This window comes from Microcebus murinus, chromosome 4 (assembly GCF_040939455.1).
Source record: "Microcebus murinus isolate Inina chromosome 4, M.murinus_Inina_mat1.0, whole genome shotgun sequence".
Classification (NCBI taxonomy): domain Eukaryota; kingdom Metazoa; phylum Chordata; class Mammalia; order Primates; family Cheirogaleidae; genus Microcebus; species Microcebus murinus.
Window position 1 is genome coordinate 76407679 of NC_134107.1, and position 23606 is coordinate 76431284.

Genomic DNA, 23606 nt, shown 5'->3' on the forward strand with positions numbered 1-23606 from the left:
GGGAGGAATTTTATGTATTAATTAATGCAAAACCAAGAAGTCTTGAGTCCATTATGAACACTCAAGATCTTGCTGGCAAATGAGCAAAATTCTGTAGGGAATTGAGATAGGCCAAATAAATTGCATTACTTTTTCCCATTTGAGTTTGGAACCACTGAGAAATAGAGAAGAAGAAATAAGGCAGATGGACATTCAAACACTGGCTTTATTTATGATAAAGTTAATACTAGAAAATGTGGCTTCCTAATGCTAAATTTCAAACAGGGCTTACCTGTCCAGCCACAGGCAGTGCTAAGCAATTGCAGGCCTCCTAAATGGACCCCACCCTTGAAAAACGTACAGTATGTAGGAGCAAACCACAATGCTTCCAAAAGGAAGAGGGCAGTGATGACCACAAGTTCTTAGCCCCTCATGCCATAGTCATCACTTGCATCACTCCTCCTCCCCTAGGGAATTTGAATGAGAGGGTAGGGCCATGTAACTGATGCCTCTCCACAATGGGAAACCAGGGGAGAGGAACTCCTCCCCCATAAACACTGACAGGCAGAGGTGGTGTGACTGCAGTGTCATCATCAACTGGAACCTATCAGAGTGCTATTCACTTTTCTCTGCTTTTATTTAGGTCATTAAATATGAAATGTCTGATTTTGAGTCAAAAGTTTCCTAGTCCAGCCTCTGCAGTTTGAGCAGTGTTGATTGTGTGACATGTGGTCGAATGTTGTCTTGCAAGAGGATCGGCCTATCTCTGTTGACCAATCTTGGCTGCTTAATTGCAAGTATCCTCAGCATTGCAGCTAACTAGTTGCAGTAGACATCCGCTGTAATCGATTGACCAGATTTTATGAAGCTGTAGTAGATAATGCTGGCACTGGACCACCAAACAGACATTATTAACTTTTTTGATGGATATTCAGTTTTGGACTGTGTTTCGGCACTTCATCTTTATCCAATGATTGTGTTGAATGCTTGCAATTGTCAAAAGAATCAATTTTTAATCATATATAACAATATGGTATAGAAATTGTTTGCCTTTATATAGTGACACCAAAGAAAGGCAAGTTTCGAGATGTTTTCTCTTCTGATGCTTGTTTAATTCATGCAGTAACCATCTATCCAGCTTCTTTACCTTGCCCATTTGTTTCAAATGGTCTAATATTGTTGGAATAGTAACATCAAATCTTGCTGTTAATTCACACGTAGGTTGAGATGGATTTCCCTACAGCTTTCAGCTCACCATTGACCACCTTGGTCTCATGTCGCCCACGTGGCTCATTTTCAAGATGTAACTGATCAGAACAGAACTTCTCAAACCATCCATGTACTGGGCATTCATTAGCCACATCCTTCCCAAACACTTCATTGATATTTCAAGCTATGTTGCTTGGGTTCCACAATGGAACTCATATTCGAAAATAAAACAAATGTTTGACTTATCTATGATTTCATAAAAATTTCTTTCAAAAAACTTTGAAAGATAATCACAAGCCAAACCATGTGTTTGAAAGAATAAGGATGTACCTTCACAAGAAAAATATAACAAGAAATGTCAAAGTGAAATGTCAGAGATAACAACTGTCAAACTTAGTACTTAAGGAAATTAGACATTTCATACTTGATAACCTAAAGATTTTCTAGAAATATGATACATGTGCAATTCGTATATCATCATAAACAAATGGAACAATGACTTTGTTTCAAAACTTATACATTTGATTCCATAGGCTTTTGTGGTTCTACGCTATTTCTGAGAATGGGACATGTCACTCCTCATGGAAGATAAGCAGGGTCATTGCCACCCTCCCTGCCCTAACCCAGGTGCTACATCTAGGCTTTTTTCTTTTAGGGTTCCTCATCATCTACTGCCCTATAATGTTATCTCATAACTTCTACTAACCCAGGCAATTCTCATGTTAGTATCTGGAAGTATGGGGTTTCTTCTTACCCAACTCTCTGCCTCTCTGTTTTCCCAGCACAGGGTTTTGTACATAGTAGATTCTGGAACAGTCTTCTCTCAGATTGTCATAGAGTCGAGTCATTCTAATCATTAAGCTCAAATATTACCTTCCCAGAGAGGCCTTTCTTGACCACCCAAATGGGAGTAGCTGCAACCAAAAAAATTATAGTACCAATCCTTTATTTGTTCATAGCATGTCTGTCACTCTCTTTTTTATTTTATTTGCTTGTTTATTTTCTGGCTCCTTACACTAGAATATCCATGCTATGGGAACAAGTTCTTTTCCTCTTATTCCCCTCTTTTCCTCCCAGTGCCTAGAAAAATACCTGTATTATAGATAGAATTTATAAATTTTAAAATGAATGAATAAATGCATGATGAAATTGAAATCTATATTTCTCCAACTTCTACCCCCTTCTGGAAAGAGAGGGAATGTTCAATGAGGACTCATGAGAAGGTCAGTTGGGGAGAGGAAGAGGAGAGGCTTGGTGAATGCTGAATGCTGTGTCAAAATCTCTGTTAATTTTGGCAGCCAATCTTGAAGAAAGACACAGCACAGTGGACCCTGCAGCACTTGACTTTTTCTGTAATAGCTCTTCAGTGATAAAAAGCAAATAATATGTTTGCTATTTAGCAGGTCATTTTTTTTAGGCTAAAGAGAAACAACTCTACATCATTCATACCCCCCAAAGGCCCCACAGTCTGTTGGGCTCTGACAAGTTATCCTTTTCAAACAATTTTGCCTGGCTCAGTATGCAGAGTTCAGTTTATAAAGCTGATGAAAGAGGCTTATAAAAAAAATGTCATGTCCTTGGCTTCCCTATATAGCAGGAAGGCCTATTAGCAACAGACCTGAATTGAAATGGAGGCCTGGGCTACCTTATATGGCATGTGATGCAGAAAGAGCATCAGTGGTTGAATATTCACCACCCCTCCCATACCCTCACCCACTGGGGAAAGTTCTGTTTTGCCTGTTGGCTCCTGGGACATTATTGTTCAGATTAGGATGATAGATAGAATAACAGAGAAACTGGATGGACATAATGCTTTTACCTCTGAATTTGCAGAGAGTTATAGGGAAGGGGGACATGGAGGATGGAGAAAGAAACAGGAGGGAAAAGGCCTGCACAGGTTGAGTTTATGAGTTTGAGGTCTTCAGAATGAGGAAGGAGAGAGAGTTTGGGAGAAGCTGCCACACAGGAAGGAAGAAGGGAGGGAAGGACAGAGAGAAAAGTCCTAAACTTTTTTCTAAACATTTCATTTCATCAAGACATGGTGTAAAGGGTTAAACTATGTTGATTTATTTTGGTATTACAGACTTTTGTTTCCTTAGGTGAGACTCCAAGCCAAAGGGAGGCAGTTGAGCTAATAAAATTCTACAGAGTAAGATGTATGGGCAGGAATTCAGTTCTGGACAGAGTACATGTAATATTCTCAATGAATATTAATAGTCATTAAATGAAATCTTCCTCTAGCTAGAAATTATATCTTGATCACTGATGATCTCCATCTCTTTTTCCTCTGTATCTTAAGCTTCTTAAATGCCCTAGCTCTAAAGATAAAATGTTTCAGCCAACAGCAGCCTCTCTGAAACCCAAGTGGCCCTCAAGCTGGGCCACTTATGCTACCACTTAAGGCAATTTCTTGTTTCTTTCTCACTAGTGATAGCTGGTACTCCAAATTTTGAAAGGAGGCAATCATACTACTAGGAAGAGAAAAAAAATCAAAGAAAAGTTGTATGTTAAGAATCCTCTGCATGCAAATGGTAGAAATCCAACCTGAAATAGAGTAGGTCAAAAAGATGGTGAATTTGAAAGTATTTGGTACCCCATGAAAGAGCTGGGAAAGTCAAGGGTGTTGCTGGTCTTGGGAAACTAAAACCAGGGAATAAAATGCTGTCAGGATTCCTTCTTCCCATCTCATATCAGTGGTTTTCTCTGCATATCAGCTCTATTCTCCCTCATTGCAAATTGAATTTCTCTACATGGTAGAAAATATGAGCATAGTTTTAGCTATGGGAGAGAGACTGGTCTGCTATAACAGAATACCATAGACTGGGTGATTCCAACAACAGAAATTAATTCCTCACAGTTCTGGAGGCTGGAAAGTCTGAAATCAGTCTGAAAGACCAATCAGCATGGTCAGGTCCTGATGCAGGCCTTCTTCCTGTTTTACAGATGGCTGCCTTCTTGTGTCCTCACACTCCAGAGAGCCCAGCTGAGACAGAAAGCTCTCATGGTTCTTCCTATAAGGGCACTAATGCTATTCATGAGGCCTCCACCCTCATGACCTAATTACTTTCTAAGGGTACCACCTCCAAATTCTATCACCTTGGGGATTTAGGCTTTAATATAAGAATTTGGGGGGACACAAATATTCAGTCCATAGCAGAGATTAATATATTTGTTCTTGCGTCCAAAAATCCAGGGAAGTGTCTCATTGGCCCAGCTTGGGTCAGGTGTTATCCCTATAAACCAAATTATTATGGCAAGGTGTGGGTCTTGAAAGAATAGAGCAGCTCCTCCACATGAAGGGAGTTGAGGGGATATCAGGCCCCTGAGGAAGGGGATTACTAAGCCCAAAAGCAGGAGAACATGTGGGCAGGTAAAGCAAGTTGTGTTCTTCTCAGGGTGAAGACAGAAAAAGGCTGAGAGTGAAAGGGAAGGAAAGCCTACTGCTAGTCCAGGCTCCTGCTTTATAGACTGAGAAACCAAGGCCTGTACAGGTGGATTAAAAGAGATGAGACTTCTGGCTTGTCATCAAGGACCATATGTATTAATGAAACATACCAGAATATCAAAGAATTTCATTTGAACATGTACCAATAACAGTAGCATCCATTAGGAGGGAAAGGACAAGAGGACCATGAGAGTTGGGAGAAAGTAAACCCTCACCAATTCACCTTCTGGTATCTGAATGGTAAGAGGAAGTTAAGTTCCTTCAAAGATGTGGTTCTCTGAATTTTCATGAGCCCAAGAGTCACACCCGGGGGAGCATGTTAAGAGATGACAATTCTTGGTCTGATTTCTCATCAGAAACCATGGAGGCCAGAAGGCAATGGAATGATGTGTTAAAAGCGCTAAAGGAAGGAAGAAGATTCCTGGGCCCTCCCCGAAGCCTACTGAATCAGAATTGGAGAGGTAGAGCCCAGCAATCTTCGTCATAACACATGTCCCAGGTGATTCTGATGCAGGGGCTCTCTAAACAAACTCTAGAGAAACATTGCTCCAGAAAGAGATCTCCCCTCTCCTGAGAGTCAGCTGGCTTCTTCCATTTAGTGGCAGAACTCGGTAAACTGATTATGATGAAGATGCATTAAAACACAATAAAGAATCATAGGATGGAAAGATAGATGATAGATGGTTATACAGATAGATAAATAAATGACAGGTAAAATAAAACCTATGAAAGTCTAAGTTTAAAAAATAAGCAAAAGACATGAACAAATTTAAAAAGTAACAACCAAAATAACAATACAAGTTAATATAATGCTTAGGATGTGTCAGGTGTTATTCTAAGTGCTTTTCATATGCCAACTCTTTTAATTTCAAAGCAATATTACAAGGTAGGTACTAGAAAGAACTATTAGTTCAAAAATTATTTAAATTTCCTGCATTTCAATATTGTATCAAAAAAGCTTTTAAAATGTTAGCACTTACTGTCTGATAGGACTATAAATTATTTCCCAATGTGTCAAGAATTTTTAAAAAGCTGCCTTGATAATTTTACTCTTAGGAGTCTTTCAGGATGAAATGAAAGGGACATCAGACAATCACTCAAAACCATATGTATAAAATAAAGAACACCAGTAAAGGTAACTACACAGGTAAATATGAAAGTCAGTGTTATTATACTTTTGGCTTGCAACTCCTCTTTCTTTTCATATATGATTTAAAATATAAGTGCAAAAACAATAATTATAAATGTGTGTCAATAGGCACACAATGTATAAACATTTAATTGGTGGCAATAACAACATAAATGGGGGAGTGAGGCTATACAGGAGCAGGGTATTTGTATGCTGTTGAAGTTAGTTGGTATCAATTCAAAGTAGATTGTTAGAAATTTAGGATGTTAATTCTAATCCTCATGGTAACCACTAAGAAAATAACTAAAAAATATACAGAAAGTAAATGAGGTGGGAATCAAAATTGCACACAAGAGAAAAATAAGAATTTAGAGGCCTTCTGGCTCATTCTGCCAACAGATGCAAGAATTGCCTTCCACTGGAATCTGACACATATCCTATGGGAAAAATCAGGCTCCTCTGAACAGAAATTCAGTACAGTAACATGCTGCACAGGTTCGTATACATAATATTTTTTACCAAAATTTAATATATATAAATGTGAAGTATTATCTAAGTAATAAGCATGACCTAGTAGCTCAGCGTGGTCTGAACACTGGCCCACCATTGCTGCTGTAAAACTGATGCCTAGTGCCATGTGGCAGGCCAGCGTCTTCCTAAGTCTGGTTGGCAGAACACTCATGCCAGGATGTTGGTGGGCATAACACACAAAAGGGCTGCTGTGGTCAAAAATGTTTGAAATGCTGAGTTAAATGGAGCTCAAGAAATGTCTTTACTGCAAGGCTCACTGGAGTCTGTAACACATCGTGCGCGAATACTGAGAGTCCTCAGGAGGTAGTGATGACACGAATAGTTAGTTCCCAAACTTCTTGGTCATGGAAAGAATCTGTTATTTTGCAGACTCTTCGACAACCCTGCCCAGTCCTGGGAACTCTCCTAGACGCTCACGGCCTTCTCTCTGTTCCTGTCCATCCTTTCCTTTAGGGAATGGTGCAGGGAAAAGTTAAGCAAAAAATAGAGGTATTCTATACCTCAGTTTCTTTGTGACCATAGTTAGGGTGGTGGCCTTTAGGGTTGCTGTGTGATAACCTGAGTGACATGCTTTGCCTGGTGCCTGCCACGTAGCAAGTGTTCAATACTTGGTAGATTTTTAAATAAGATTTAAGTGCCTAAGGAGGAAGAGGTATGCAGCGGAATTTCAGAAGCTGTGCTCTGGACTGGACTCTGTAACACTCTTGTGGCACCCCTGGAAGAGAACCTGCAAATATCTACTTTTAGAGTTGGACTAAAGTTCATTTGAATGAGACCCTGTGATAGAACATCAAGGCAAGAGGAAGCCATTCAGATTTCTGCTGATTAAAATAGTATTATAAACTGTGAATAAAAGCTTTAAGTGCCAAGGAAGAATTTAATAGACTTTTTTTTTTCCTGATTAATGTAGACTACAGGGAACATAGACTTCAAGCAAGACAGACTTGGACTCAAGTCCTTTTTCTATCACTCACCACTGATTATGGACTTTAATAAGATATGCAAAATACTTTCACAGCAACACCTAGATTATTGTTTGATTGAATATAGTCCACCCCTTGTCAACTTGGTACCCATACACACCTCCTAAAACCATACTTGATTCCCAAGTAAACAAAGTGATACTTCTACTTAACATGACACAACTATCCCGTGTGCAACCAGAAACATGCTCATCCTCTTCCCAGGAGAGGAGACGGCTCCTCGGATAATATTCACTCTTTTCCTTTCATATCTTGCAGCTTAAATACAGTCATGTGCCACATAATGATGTTTTGGTCAATGACAGACATATACAATGTTGGTCCCATAAAATTATAATACCATATTTTTACTGTACCTTTTCTAGGTTTAGATAGGTTTAGATGCACAAATGCTTATCATTGTGTTGCAATTGCCTATGGTGCTCAGTATAGTAACGTGCTGTAAGGTTTGTAGCCTACGAGCAACAGATGATACCACATAGCCTATTGTGTAGTAGGCCATGCTATTTAGGATTGTGTAAGTGCACTGCATGATGTCCACACAACAACAAATTGCCTAATGACCTATTTCTCTGAGTGTGTCCCCATCGTTAAGTGACACATGACTGTACTGTGATATAAAGTTAACTATTACTAATATATCTTATGTTCGATGATAAGGAGGTAAGACTGAGCAACTTAACCTCTCTGAGGTCATCTTCAAAATGGGTATATAATGCCTATGCAGGGTATTGTTTGCTTATTCATTCATTCATTCAGCCATGATTCGTATCAATCAATATAAACTATGTTGTGTTCACATACAACATTCACGTATGACACAATCTATGCCCTTGACTAGCAGTGAGAAAAGTCTGTCAAGAGCTTGGTAGAGGGCCTCAAACAGAATAAATGCTCAAGACATTTTAGTTGCTTTTCCCTTCTTCATGGAATGATAAAGCACAGCTCTCAGAGCAACCACAGTCATATCCTGGGTGTCTTCACTCTATCCACAGGACCATTTATCCTTCAGTAGAAACAACCCAGGACACTTCTTCAGATTCACAGAGACCACCATGCCAAGGAATTTGGAGGCAATAAAGACTTTCCACATTTCTGTGGATGGATGCAATGCTTTGTCTTTAAGGACAATACAGCAAGATGACTCAATGGTCCTTCTCAAGCTCCAGTATCCATGGCAACCAGACATTCCACAGACTTTGATCATAAACAGAATCATCAACTCAAATATGAGGAGACACTTAAAGTTAAAATCTAGTTTGGTAAACTGGAGTCTTTTAATATTCTCAACTATTGACATTTTTCAGAGACTTAAGTCTTAAATAAACATAAAGCAATTCAAGAGCTTCACATAATGATATATCCCATTGGTCTATGATAGAGGTCACTAAAGAATCATAAAATTCACTTTTCTAGTAATGGCAACTGCTTGGTCATTGTATTATAAGGCAATTTACCCACATTTTCTTGGAAAATAGATTTTCCCCTCTCAATCTTTTCATTTGTAAGCACAAGGGCATAAGGAGTCAAATATTTGCTACTTTAAAACTATTTACTTTCCACTGTTTTCTTTTTATAAACCATAAAATCCACTGTGAACCTTCCAAGCCTTCTGTGAGATTTCTCAGACATTTTCAATGTAAGACAAAGACATAGGCTAAAAAACAATCTAGAAAAATGCATATGTATGTTCTCTAGTCTATGAAATATAAACTTATCCAATTCTATTTTTCAAACTTGAAATTGTGTACATGCCTAAGAAAAAAACAGTGCACCAATCATATTTGCCAAACCTCATGGTTTATAAAACTGTGAGGAGTCAGGAAAATGGGCATAAGAAGGCCTTCCTTACTATAGGTCATCTAGTAATAGGTAAAAAGTAAATAGAGGGCAGAAAAATAATTTTTAAATGAAGTTAGAAATCCACAGATCAGTATATTCCATATATATAACACTTATAAGTATGACCATATGCATTTCCCAGAATTTGTCTTGGTATGCTTCTTGGTAAAAATGAATCATAGGAGAAATCTTTGTTACAAAAAAAAGCACAAAAACCAAAAAACACTTGTTTACTTAACAAATACCTACCAAGTGTCTCCCTTGTCCCAAGCACTGCGGTTACTGACAAACATGTTCTCTCCTGGTCTAGCAGTTTATAGCCTAGTGGGGAGCACATAATTTAGCAGAAAATTCTAGAATAGTACAGCAAGTGTCCTGACATAGATAGCTCAAAGGCTATGAGAGCACCAGAAGAGACACCTAACCCAGATTTGGGCCTCCTTGAATGTAAATATTTCCAAATTGAGACCTAGAAAATAAGATGTCAGTAAAGAGAAGGCACTAGATGTTTTGAGGATGGTGGGGAGCTCCTTTGTGAAAGAGAACAGTAGGTACCAAGGCCAGGAGCAAGAGTGATCACAGAGGGTTGAAAGTATTAAAGATAGTTCAGTTTAGCTAGACTTTGGGACCCTTTTTCTCATACCAGGAAAGATGGGACTACAGTTACAATTCTAAGGCTAATATCAATATTAGCTTATATCCTTGGATGGTGGGCTGGGGGAGATGAAGGAAGGGCATAGTGCTGCTAAGAGTCATGCTTGGGGTGGACATGCCTGGAGGAACCACTAGACCATATGTGTCATAACCATGTGAAATTGTCCCAGTCTAAAAGAACATACGTAGGAGTGATTCAAGATCCTCTGAGAGGAGCTGCTGCTAAATTTGCGCCTCTTCAAACACTTTCAATCGTAAACATACTGGGCTGGCAGGATGGGACATTCACTGAAAATGGGACTCTGAAGAAAACACCCACTGTCCATGGAGTTAGAAAAAACAATTCTACCACAGGTTCAGGCCCTGGGGGTTATCCCACCAGGCATGTCTCATTTATACTCACTTGTTCATTTATCCAAACATTTAGAGGCCTTCCTATGTGCCATAAACTGTGGCAGTGTCTGGTGACAGAGGGATAAAATAAAGTCACCACTCCCAAGGACCTCTAAAAGTGGGGAAGTAGGGGGGATACACAAGCAAACATGCAGAGGAGTACACCATCCCATAATAAATATAATGCTAAAAAAGAGTATTTAATGCCAGGGGAATCCAAAGAAGTGACCCTAACTCAGGGGGAAGTGAGGAAAGCAGGCTTCCTTGAGGTCATGGTGCCTGAGCAGAGCCCTAAAGGATGGGCAATGGGTGAAGAAGCAGGGAAAAGCAATTGCTGGCAGACAGGCTGCAGTGACAACACGTAGAGCAGTGGCTCACTCAGAGGACAGCAGGTAGTTCAGTGTGGCAAGTGCAGGGTGAAGGTGGGAGTTGGGGAAGAGAGCTTTCTGTTGTAACCAACGGCCAAACCATGAATAGCCTTGCATATCAGTTAAAGTGTGCCATGAGGTGGGAGAGTAAGAGGAAACCAGGACAGGCCCAGGCCTCTGCCTGGGTGACTAGAGGGATGAGGTCCCTTTAACTAGCACAGAAACATGGATTGAATGGGGAGCTGAGAGTGGCTGGGTGTTAGGTGCCTGTGAGAAATTCAAGTGAAATACTGCTGTATCATGTAGATATTTAACTCTACAGGTCAGGACTGGAGAGATATTTAAGAGTATTCAGATAATCACTGAAGTCACACTGGACATGAGATTTTGCAGAGAGTACAATATAGAAAGAAGAGAAGGGGTCCATGAACAGAGCTTAAGAAAACACTTACAGGCCAGGCACGGTGGCTCTCGCCTGTAATCCTAGTGCTCTGGGAGGCCGAGGCAGGCAGATTGCTCGAGGTCAAGAGTTCGAAACCAGCCTGAGCAAGAGTGAGACACCGTCTCTACTATAAATAGAAAGAAATTAATTGGCCAACTAATATGTATATATAGAAAAATTAGCCGGGCATGGTGGCGCATGCCTGTAGTCCCAGCTACTTGGAAGGCTGAGGCAGAAGGATTGCTTGAGCCCAGAAGTTTGAGGTTGCTGTGAGCTAGGCTGACGCCACGGCACTCACTCTAGCCTGGGAAACAAAGTGAGACTCTGTCTCAAAAAAAAAAAAAAAAGAAAGAAAGAAAACACTTACATGGCAGATGGAGGCAATGGAGCCTACAAAAGAGACCTGCAAGGAACTAGTTAAGATGTAAAAGGAAAACCAGGATAAAGTGAAGCCATGAGAATCAAGAAAATGGTGATTATAATTTTGAGATATGTTCCTTCTATGCCTAGTTTGTTGAGGGTTTTCATCATGAAAGGGTGCTGGATTTTGTCAAATGCTTTTTCCATATCTATTGAGATGATCATATAGTCTTTGTTTTTGCTTTTCAAAGTTATAAAAGCCATATATGACAAACCCACAGCCCACATCATACTGAATGGGCAAAAGTGGAAAGCATTCCCACTAAAAGCTGGAAGAAGACAAGGGTGCCAACTCTCACCACTTCTACTCAACATAATACTAGAAGCCCTAGCCAGAGCAATCAGGCAAGAGAAAAAAAATAAAGGGTATCCAGATCAGGAAAGAGGAGGTCAAACTATCACTTTTTGCTGATAATATGATCTTGTATCTAGAAAACTTCAAAGACTCCACTAAGAGTCTCCTGGAATTGATAATAAATTCACCAAAGTCTCAGGATATAAAATCAATGTACACAAATCAGCATTTCTATATACCAATAATAGTCAAGGTGAGAGTCAAATCAAAGACTCAATACCATTCACAATAGCTACAAAGAAAATAAAATAACTAGGAATACACTTAAGCAAGGAGGTGAAATATCTATATAAGAAAAACTACAAAACACTGAGGAAAGAAACTATGGATGACACAAACAAATGGAGAAACTTATCATACTGATGGCTCAGTGGAATCAACACTGCTAAAATGTCCATACTACCCAAAGTGATTTACAGATTCAATGCAATCTGCATCAAAATACCAAGGTCATATTTCACAGATCTAGAAAAAATAATTCTACACTATGTTTAGAACCAGAAAAGAGCCCAAATAGCCAAAGCAACCCTAAGCAAAAAGAACAAATCTGTAGGCATCACATTACCAGACTTCAAACTATACTACAAGGCTATAGTAACCAAAACAGCATGTTATTGGCACAAAAATAGAGAGATAGACCAAAGGAACAGAACAGAAAACCCAGAAATAAAAACACATCAACCTACAGTCAACTGATCTTTGACAAAGCATACAACAATAAACACTGGGAATAAGAAGCCTTATTCAATAAACGGTGCTGGGAAAATTTGATAGCCACATGCAGAAGAATGAAACAGGACTCCTATCTATTGCCATTCACAAAAATTAATTCAAGGTGGATAAAAGTCTTAAATGTAAAGCAAGAAACTATAAGAATTCTGGAAGAAAATGTAGGAAAAACTCTTCTAGACTTCAGTCTAGGAAAAGAATTTATGACTAAGACCCCAATGGAAATTACAGTAGCAACAAAAATTAATTTGGAAAAAGCTTCTGCACAGCTAAGGAAATAATCAACAGAGCAAATAAACAACCTACAGAATGGGAGAAAATATTCATAATCTACACTTCTGATAAAATGCCAATAACTAGAATCTATAAAGAACTCAAACAGATCAGCAAGAAAAAAATTAACAACTCCATTAAAAAGTTGGCAAAAGACATGAACAGAAGTGTTTCAAAAGAAGATAGACAAATGGCCAAAAAACATATGAAAAATGTTCAACATTACTACTCATCAGGGAAATGCAAATTAAAACCACAATGAGATATCACCTTACTCCTATTAGAATGGCTTTTATTAAAAAATCCAAAAACAATAGATGCTGGCATAGATGCAAAGAAAAAGGAACACTTATACACTGTTGATGAGACTACAACTTATTACAATCTCTATGGAAAATAGTATAGAAAGTTCTCAAAGAACTAAGAGTAGATCTATCATATGATCCAGCAGTCCTACTACTGAGTATATACTCAATGGAAAAGAAGCCATTTTATTAAAAAGACACCTGATCTCAAATGTTTAGTGCAGCACAATTCACAATTGCAAAGATGTGGAATCCGCATAAGTGCCCATCAACTCATGAGGGGATTAACAAAATGGGGTATATGTATAACATGGAGTACTACTCAGCCATGAAAAAGGATGAATTAATGCCTTTTGCAGCAATCTGGAAGGATCTGGAGACCATTATCATAAGCAAAGTATCCCAAGAATGAAAAAACAAACACCACATGTAATCTCTAGTAAATTGGAACTAACCAATGGGCACACAAGTACAGAGGAGAGTAAAAGTCACTAGAAATCAAGCAGGGGGAAGGGCAGGAGGGAAAAGGCAAAAACCCACCTAACGGGTACAATGAACACTATTCAGGTGATGGACACACTTACAGCCCTGACTCAAGCCATATATCAAAAATATCTGTACCCTCCCCCTTAGTATTTTGAAATATTAAAAAGAAAGAGAGAAGCGAGTTTCAAGAAGGCAGGGGGGATTGATTACCTTTGTCAAAGGCCGCTGAGGGGCTAAGTAGGCTATGGATGGACCTTGCCCATTAGAACAAACAATTTGGAGGTTGCTACTAAATTTGGCAAGGGTGGTTTCCATGGAAAGGTGGGTGGAAGCCAGGCAGCAGTGATTAGGAATGGGGGGTGACACAGAGGAGCCACAGTGACTAAGTACAGGATTTTAGGAAACATGGCTAGAAAAAGAAAGCCAGTTTCGTGGCTGGGGTGGAACTTAGGGTCAAAGGACAATTCTAGGAAGGGCTGCTGGGTGGGTTGAAAGTTATTGAGAAAAGCTGCACATTTAAACTGCATACAAACTTCAGTTACTTCTTATTAACACAGCAGCCTGGTCTCGATGTGACAATGTGAGATGAGCAACAGGGGAGCTGGATGAAGAGCAAAGGAGCCATTAACCTGGGAAGAAAACTAGGCAGGAGGATAAAGATGTTTGTTCTTTGTGATACAGCTTCCTCCCAACTCTAATTTACAGTTAATCCCTTTCCCATAGAACTTGGGTGTTTTTCTATCTGTTCTCCTCTTACTTGGGCTTCAACACCTGCCGGGCTTCACATTCATTTCCTTTGTTGTGATTAGAACCTAAAAAGTGGCTTCTTCAAGTGGTGGTGAGAGGCCCCAGCAATAACACCCTGAAATCTCACAGAAATCATCAGAAACTGAGGATGCTCCTGTCCGAAAGTCTGGGGTCGGGGAGAAAATTGGGAGGGAGAGAGAAGGGAGAGGAGAAAACAAGGGAAGAGAAGGGGAGAATGATGGGGGGGGAGAGGGAAAAGTCACTTTAAACTGCAGTGAGAGGCACAGGTGAGCACAGAATAAAGGAGAAGAAAGGGAGAGAGGAGAGGAAGGAAGAGGGATTGGAAGGGAGGTTGGATAGGTCAAGTTAAACTAGGGAAGTGTCTGAATTAAAACAATGTTTTTTAAGAAAATGCAATTTTATTCTACCTAGGAATTTCTTCTCATTTACTCAATAAGCATTTCTGGAATATGCACACTGGCCCAGGCACTGGATTTGGAGCTGTGAATGTTACTGTGTCTGCCCCAAGTGGCTTACAGTAGAGAGGCGGGAGGAGGCTGCACTCGAGCATTCCCAAAGGCGGCTGCTGGGTGCAATGACAGCAGCAAGCGTAATGCCAAGGAAACATCTCACCAACCCACAGGGGTCGTGCGGACTGCCCCTCGGGGAGGCCACCCGTTCTGGGAGCTGAGGGGTACGTGGGAGTCACCAGGCAGTGCTGAGCTCTGGGAGAACAGCCCTGGCAGAGGAGCCGCCGGCCAGGGGCAGGGCAAACACAGACCCCTGAGTTCCTGGAGTGCAGATGAGACCAAGGACAACAGATTAGGGTGGAGGAGTAAATAGGGACCAGATTAAAAAGAGTCCCTGTGCTATGTCAAGGATCTGGGACTTATCTTAAAGTCTAGAAGGATTTTAGACATGGGACTATCATGGACTGTCTTTACATTTTAAAAAGATCATTCTGAATAAAAAGAGAGACTGCAAACAAATATTGAACTCTAGTTAATGACATGCAGGCTTGAATTATTTAGGAAAAAGTACACTGATGTCTACAATTTACTTTGAAATGCATAAAAAGTAAGATTGAAGGCTGGATAGTGGCACGGATGGCTGGCTACACATAACAGAAAATATAGTAAGATGGTAATGGTAACATCTAAGTGGCGGGTACATGGAAGTCCCATTGTAAAATTCTCTCAACTTTCCTTATGTCTGAAAATGTTCCTAATAAGATACCGGGAGATTAGATCATTCTGGCCGCTGTCTGAACACAGCTCTGGAAATGGGCGAGAGAACCAGCTAGAAGGTTGTGTTGTAGTGAGTGAGACAACAGCTGATCATAATGGGGAAATAGGAATTAAAAAGTTTGAATTCAAGAGATACTTAGAGAGTTACATCAACAGCTTTGGCAATCAGATGGACACAGAGGGAAGGAAGAAGTAAGGCTAATCCACACCTGTTTTACCTGCCCTGGCTGGAAACCAAATAAGAGTTTAGATAAGAAGAGCCAATGGATTTAGATGTGAGAAGGACTCGTGAGACCCACTGAGAACTCCGAATCACTGGAGTAGCCCCAGCTGGCCTCTGGCAGCAGCTTCTCTCCGCCAGACTCCTGGTGCTGGTTCTTTCCTTCTTGGTCTGTCCGAACTCAGTGGGCTTCAGCCCCTTGGGTGACCTCGTGACAGGGGAGTGGGGAGAGTCATCTCTGCCTAGCATCCCTGTGGCCCCAAACCAGCCCTCACCCTCCTCATCCTCCCCCAGAGCCCTCGGACCACTGCTGTACCTCTTCTCTTGGCAACTTGAGTGTTCTGTTTTGTTGTAGAGTTTTGTTTTTTTCTTTTTTAAAGAATAAAATTGTTTTGGATCAGCCGCTTCAAATGGCTTCATCCACAGCCAGCTTTGATTTATCATCTTTCAGTAGGAAAACAGATTTCTCTGGAAGACTCAGTCACAATAAGGCAAAAATGAGCTTTGCTTTAAGGGCTACAAACTGCCTCTCCCGGGAGCAGATGCGGGGCGGCCTGATGGTTCTTTGAAAGGCAGCGGTAATTCCTCCCGCCTGCCTCCACCTGCATCTGCGCTGCTGTAATTTTAGCTCATTTCCTGCCGCTTTGTCCTAGAGATTGTTAGCAACTCGCTCCTTGTCCTTCCCTCCGTAGGAAGGACAGTTAGCAGAGGACCTGTTTTCCATTTCGGTAATTACTTCTGTGATTCATTTCTGGACTCTTGACCCTGTCACGTCCACAAGCCATTTTAAGGTAACGTTAACCCCCAAATCTCTTACCCCTCCGAGGCTAACAGCTCCCTGAGTATTTGTGAGGAATTGAACAGGACATGAGAGCCCGCTTCTCGCCCCGCCAAGCGGACACCCTTGTGACAGTACTCATGCTATAGCGATGTCATGACCATTTGGAATCTGACCCTAAAGAGGAGACTCCTGGCTCTGCTTAAGGTGGGGACCAGGGAGGCTGGGCTGGTAACCAACACTGTTTCTAGATAAAGCCGACACGTGCCTCCCAACACAGACATAATCTGATTATGACATTTAACTTTTTTTTTTTTTTAACACACTGACTACCACACTAGAAAAAAAAAGTTTTTTTCCTTGAGGCCATAGTGTTTTATTATGAAAATAGAATAAGAACTTCAGAAACAAAATGATTCTTTTTAGTTTAATGAAGAATTTGATTTTTTATTGTTTTCTGTGCATGAATTATATGTAACTTGAAAAATAGTTCTCACTAATGCTGATTCTTCACTGAGAAGAGAAAAAGGAAAATGAAATAAAAAGTATAAAGAAAAAATAAAAAATAAATTAAAAGAAAGAAAAATAGTTCTCACGACTCCCAAGGTGAAGAGACATGTGAGTTATATATGCTTCACGAGGCCCCGCCCGGACTCAAAACTAGCGTGAGTTAAATGCAACTCACATGACAATTAATATGTGTTAAAAAGCATATTTTACTTGAGACCCAGGCAGCAGCTACTCTTTTAGTCCTGGAGGTCTCCCCCACACCTGGTTCTTAAGCTTCAGATAAGGAGTCGTGTATACTCGAATTCAGATCCTAGCTCTGCCACGCCCAGCTGAGCCTCAGTTTCCCCACAGCTGAAACAAGAAAGGTGTTCACTCTGAGGGTTGTTTTGAAACATCAGACCATGTACAGATAGCACCAGCCCAGTGCCTGGGTCCTTGTCTGTACTTAGTACTCAGTGGCTGTGATTACCCAGGTGTGGAAAAGGTCATTTTCCAACATGATGATAATACACGCTTTGCACATCAACTGTGTAGCTGAACAACACAGAGTGTGCTTTATTTTTTTCAGTTAAAGAATGCTTTAAGTGTTTTGTTTTAATTTCCTATGTATCAATAAAACTTCAGTGACTTTAGCTACTACTTTTTTAGAGAAGGAACTTGTTATAAAAACAGACAAAGAAATAGGCTGCTTTTCCAGTATTTTCATCATCTTTGGGATTTTCCCAAGAGTCCTGTCCAAGTTTCCAGTCTCTTAGTTGAGATGGATATTCTTGTGAATATTATCACTGCCGAGAACACTTGTAGAATATTTCACAGGAATGTCGTCCCGCGGTGCTAAGGGAGTCTCTTTCTTTCTTTCTTTCTGTTGTTTTTTTTTTTTTTTTTTGTGGATTGTGAAGGGATTTTTTTTGGTTTTGTTTGCTTTCGCTTTGATCATAGTTTAAATTTTTGGGTCTCCAAGGCCACACTTCATCTCTGCATCCTGCTGGGCCTGCCCTCCTGCAGGAACCTTAGCTCCTGTGGGCTGTGGGAGGACACTGATACTCAGACCACCAGGTGACAGAGCTGATGAAGGGGGAAATAGAGCCGTGGAACCAGGGAGGAGGGAGAGGGCTCAGAGAAGAAAAGAATAGAATCCAAACCATTAAGATTCACTCTGTGCTAGGTGCAATGCCAAGTTGTTCTTTTTATGAACTTTCTCTTTAATTTCTTTTTCCCAACAATCCCATTACAACTCCCTTCACAGGTGGGGAAACTGACAGAGAGTCTGAGTAATTTTCTCAAGGTCAGCCAGCTAGTGAGCAGCAGAGCTGAGAGTTGAACCCGGTATCTGATTGAAGAACCCCAGATCTTACCCAACATAGAGCCTCTGTTTCTCTTGAAACACTCTTGAAACCCATGGGAGGCCTGTTGGGTCAGACTGTTTAACTGGAAACACCTGGAGCTCTGCTCCTGCACCTGGGCCTAGTAGAAAGCGGATTGGGTATTAAATGGGTGGGATCACGGAACTCCCCTCAGCCTCGCGTCTCTGGGGGAGGGAGGGAGCACCTGGAAGCTCCTGCCTTTAAAGTGAGTACGAAGAGCATACGGTGAGTATGCCCCTAGAAGGGGCATCCTCTTTCCTCTTTTCACCTAATGTACTTGATTCTATAAAAAAAATCACCTGAGCTCGAAACTGGTGCCATGGAGAGAGATCAGGCTTAGATTTAGTCTCAAGGATGGGCTCTAACAAGGGCAGAGGGCTAGGGTCTTCATCTTCATGATGTTTGAGGTTCAAAATTCAGGCTAGAAGTTTCCAGTTTCGCCATGATGGGCCCAGGACAGGCTTCTGCCAGGCCTGAGGGACTGGGGCAGCCATGGGCTCCTGGATGGTGCAGGCTGAGGGGGGCCTGTTTCCTAAGGGGCTGGATACTTGAGGCAGGAGGCTCCTCTGTCTTTTTGGTTTCTGTCTCCCTTTCCACTCTCCACCATTGCCACTACTATCCCGATCAGAGTTGGAAATAGACTTAACAAACACCAAAGGAGAGGTTGTTCTTGCCCCTGTGATGGGGATGGGCTTTGGATGTGGAAGCCTCCTCCCGTGACTCATGCCGGCGTGTATACCTGGCTCCCAGGGGCCGGCAAGGCCCCCAGCACTTGGCTGCCCCAGCCTCGCGCTCAGGATGGGTGTGAGATGGGTTGAAGCTGGCAGAAGCAGAACTGCTCTAGAGGAAAGGGTTCTGGCTAGGGGAAAGGGAGGGGACACATGGCTCTTAGGACCTTTGGACCTTGCTTGGACCTGGACCCCTCATAGAGGCTAGAGTTGGGGTCAACACTCAAGGATTGCATTGGCCACACTACCCAGTCCCACCTTGCCCTTTGGCCCCAAGGGCAGTCTGGTTATTGGACATCTGGTTCAGTTACTCAGCCAGCATTTGGAGGCTTGATGTGGGCCAAGACTAAAGCTCTGAATTTCCATGGAGTAAGAGAGGCTGCCTCCAAGGAGAGAAGGGCTGGGAAGTCCCCCAGGGAAGGCTGGAACCCCTCTTCCTCTAACTCTCACCTTAGGGCTGGTCTCTTCCCCTCTCTGGGCTTCAGTTTCTGCCTTTATACAATGGTTGGGGGTGGGGGGTGGAGTCAGACCTCCAAGGGTTATTCCAACCGACGCGGCATTCTGTTATGTTGCCTCAGATAGAAGGTCCCAGGAGCAGGCAGAGTGTGACAGTCACTTGAGGGAGACTTGAAGCCCATCTTCCCTCTTCAGTGCCTGGGCTGGGGAAGAGCATGGGGTGGGACTGTCCTCTCTAATGAGTGAGCGGCATGCCTCTTCTCTCTGCAGCAGGCCATGGCACGGTGGTGGCAGCTCCTGCTAGGTTTGTGGACAGTCATGCCCACTTGGGCTGGGGACGAGCTGCTCAACGTCTGCATGAATGCCAGACACCACAAGAGAAAGCCCAGCCCAGAAGACAAGCTCTATGAGGAGGTAGTACGGAGGCAAGACCTGGCCTGGGGGTGAAAAGGGGGCTTCTTTGGCAGATCAGGGAAGGGACCCAAATGCCAAGATGGTCTCTAGACCCCTTCAACCATGATAGTTTGGTTCCTTGGGTTGGGATTTGAGCAAAGGCAGCTGGAGAGAGGCTATACCTTTTTGATACTGTAAGAGCCAAGTGATTCAAAGTGCTCATCTCTGAGCTGCTCCAGCCACTTGGGGCACAGGGTCAGATGGTGACCTCAGAGGCCTGTGTTGGTTCAGTGTGGATTAAAACAAGCCTTCTCACCAACAGACCCTGAGAAAACATGACCTAAGTGACCCCTTCCCAACTCCTAAAGGCAGTTGCCAGGGGTGTGGGAAGAGGAGCAGAGCTGGCATTTAGCCTGAGTCCCTCCACCCAGTGCAACCCCAGATTCCCCTGGGTCTCACTGGGCCTCCTCCGTCTGTCTGCTTTTCCCCAAAAGGCCTCTGCTGCCTAGGAGCTGAGACCCCAGAAGTTATGTTCCCAGACGACTGCAGCAGCCTGTGGCAGGGAGGTTGGGGTGCAGGTGCCTCTGGCCTTTGGCAGAATGTTGGTAGAGGTTATCAAGGTTGCTCCTGTACAGGGGCTTACTGGCTAAAGCCATCCCACTTGCTCAGGCCTTCTCCTAAGGGACACTTTCATCTGCCAACCTTCTGCCCTTGACACTCACCAGCCCCTGCCTCTACTCCCTGTGCCTTTGGCTTCTTCCTCCACCTCCAGTGCCTCCCCTGGAAGGACAACGCCTGCTGCACGGCCGAGACAAGCTGGGAAGCCCACCTGGATGTGTCCCCGCTCTACAACTTCAGCAGGATTCACTGTGGACTCTTGATGCCGGGCTGCCAGAAGCACTTCATCCAGGCCACGTGCTTCTACGAGTGCTCTCCGAACCTGGGGCCTTGGATCCGGCCGGTGACAAGCCTGGGGCAGAAGGCAGGGGTGGGAGGGGCAGGGCACAGATTTGTGCAATGCCCTGTTACTAAGCTGGAATTTTCATCTGACCCCTTGCTGGCATCTCCAGGATGCTAGGAGGAACAGGCAGTGCTGTCCCTTCTGGATAAGAGCAGAGCCAGCGGCCCCTGCTAGAGAACAGCTGGTGGGGACAGTGGTCTGATGAGAACAGTGGGATGAGGGGCTGCCACCCAGGGAGGCTGGTGGAGTTAGATAGACCTAAGTTTGAATCCCATCTTCTGTACCTACTAGCTGTTCAGCCTGGGAGAAAACTAATCTCTTAGCCTCCTTGTTCTCACTTGTAAAATAATACCTAGAGACTATAAAAGACATGTACAGATGGCACCCAGCATGAGTACCATGGTAGCTATTGGCAGTCTCCAAACCTCTGCTGTAATATCCTGTCTCTTGTTATGCACGCAACAGGCAGCCCGGGGCCGGCAAGGAGAACGCGTGGTGGACGTGCCACTGTGCCGGGAGGACTGCGAGGAGTGGTGGGAGGACTGCCGCTGGTCGTACACCTGCAAATCCAACTGGCTCAGCGGCTGGGACTGGAGTCAGGGTGAGGGGTGGGGCCGGGGCTGGGGAGGTGGGCCCCTGGGTGGCCCCGGGCGGTCACAGGTGTGGGGGAGGTGGGGTGGGGAGGGCAGTGGAAGTCAGCTGTCTACCCCCGGTGCCCACAGGGAAGAACCGCTGCCCCCCAAAGGCCCGGTGCCTCCCTTTCCCCCACTACTTCCCCACCCCGGCCGACCTGTGCGAGAAGGTTTGGAGCAACTCCTTCAGGGCGAGCCCGGAGCACCAGCACAGTGGGCGATGTCTCCAGAAGTGGTTTCAGCCTGCCCAGGACAACCCCAACGAGGCCGTGGCCCGCCTCTTCGCCAACCCTGCCCCATCCTGGGAACTCTCCTACACGCTTGCGGCCTTCTCTCTGCTCCTGTCCTTCCTTTCCTGAAGGCCCCATCTCCTCCCACCCACACCCCTGTGCTCCCCACCATCTGCGAACCAGGCCAGGCCTAGGCCATGTCCCTCCTCAGGCCCTCCCCTGGCATGGGCAGCACAGGCTGGGGCTGGGTGGGACGTTGAGGCTGCAGCGGCTGGTGGGAGCCCTGCACATTCCTTCCCAGGCCCCTCTGCTGCTCTGGTTGGCCTTAGCCCAGCTGGGTGGCAGCTAAGGGCTGGGAGTGCCAAGGTGACCTGCCCCCTCCTGCCTTTAGGGATGGGGGCTGTGATGGGACTGCAGGCCCTTCCCATCCATGGTAGAGCTGGTGGTGACAGCCCGGCCTCCCCTGCTGTGAGAGCCTGCAATAAAATGGCAGTGGGTGCACATGTATTTTGCTTGGAAAAAAAAAAAAATGGCAGTGGGCCTTTCCTCTACTTTGACCAGCGTGTCTTTGTTCTATGGGCAGATATCCAAGGTGCACAAAGAGAAAGCCAGTTTGCCTACCGCTAAAGCCTTAAAGTTAAGTCGTTACATACCTAACAATTATGAACCTCTCAGTAATCTGCCATACATCCTAATGACACCTCTCTGATGCGAGTACTTTTGACACCCCCTTGGTTTCAGTAAGGGATACACCATACAAAAAAACCAAAGCCAGGGCAGGGATGGGCCACCCAGACCATCAGCTATATTTTGGGTACCAGCTACATCAGCTGCTTGCAGGGTTCCCTCTTCCTTTTAACTCCTTCCTTTTACCCCCCCCCCCAAGTCACAATGCACTGGTCTGGAATTGTAGAAACCCAAATTCTGATCTAGTCTTTCTTTTTTTTTTTTAAATTTTTTTATAAGGAGTTGCTGTGGAAAGAACATAAAATACCTTCTTAGTAGATGATAGAAAATCACCACCAGATTTCAAAGATCTAGAATGACTTTGATTCACAGCAGTGGGGAGTCAAGGAGTGTTTCTGAGTAGAGGAGTAATGTAATCAGAAGTCAGTTACACCATGAGGGTCATAGATGGTAGAAGATTGTAGAAGAAACTAGATGGTGAAACGTAGAAACTCACTTTGGGATATACTAAATTAGGGATGGTTTTTAAGGGAGCTTTTATACCCTTAAAAATATGCCTTTAAGAAAAAGTTTCGATGGAGACTTTCTAAGGGAGGAGGGAGGAAAATGGCGGATCAGTGGTGACCACCTCCTGGCTCTCTGCTCCCATAATAGCAGGTAAGAACGCGGACAGCTACACACGAGTAGATTGCTTTCCCACAAGAAAACCATCATGAATCTGCAGAGAAGCGGCACTGGAAAAAAAAAAAAAGGTGAATTGGAGAATTGACCAAAAAGCCTAGAGAGTGCAAGATAGACAACAGGGAACAGAGCATGGGATGGCGGTGCCCATTGGCCGGCTGGGGCAGTATGGTTTGACCCACAGGAGGACGACTCTTCCTCCATCGACCTCCACATCCACTCTGGCAGGGAAGCGCCTGAGGTCATTGTGAAGTTGTGGCAGGGCTGCGTGGAGAAGAGACAAAAGCGGGAAATGTTTTGAACTCCCCAGTGCTCTGTGCTAGGTCCACACTGTGCGTGCGGGGAGATCTGGTCTGAGCGGACACTTCCTGGGGCCACAGAAGGGAGTTTGGAGACAAGCACCTCGCCTTTGACCAGGCCAAGGGAGAT

The 23606-nt window shown here is 43.5% G+C and overlaps 1 protein-coding gene across 1 annotated transcript; it reads left to right on the top strand.

Annotated features, from left to right (window-relative positions):
- Positions 1 to 19869: 19869 nt before the first annotated feature.
- On the top strand, positions 19870 to 21938 carry IZUMO1R (IZUMO1 receptor, JUNO). The gene is made up of 4 exons (XM_076001299.1): positions 19870 to 20007; positions 20759 to 20968; positions 21413 to 21548; positions 21670 to 21938. Exons 1-4 carry the CDS (start codon positions 19870 to 19872, stop codon positions 21936 to 21938), a joined length of 753 nt encoding a protein of 250 aa, XP_075857414.1.
- Positions 21939 to 23606: the final 1668 nt, after the last annotated feature.

What these genes read in the sequence shown, in the direction of transcription:
- IZUMO1R (XM_076001299.1), top strand. Translation starts at nt 19,870, where the DNA reads ATGGCACGGTGGTGGCAGCTCCTGCTAGGTTTGTGGACAGTCATGCCC. An exon ending in TGACAAGCCTGGGGCAGAAG is followed by an intron (nt 20,969 to 21,412) that starts GCAGGGGTGGGA and finishes TGCACGCAACAG; the next exon opens with GCAGCCCGGGGCCGGCAAGG. An exon ending in CGGCTGGGACTGGAGTCAGG is followed by an intron (nt 21,549 to 21,669) that starts GTGAGGGGTGGG and finishes CGGTGCCCACAG; the next exon opens with GGAAGAACCGCTGCCCCCCA.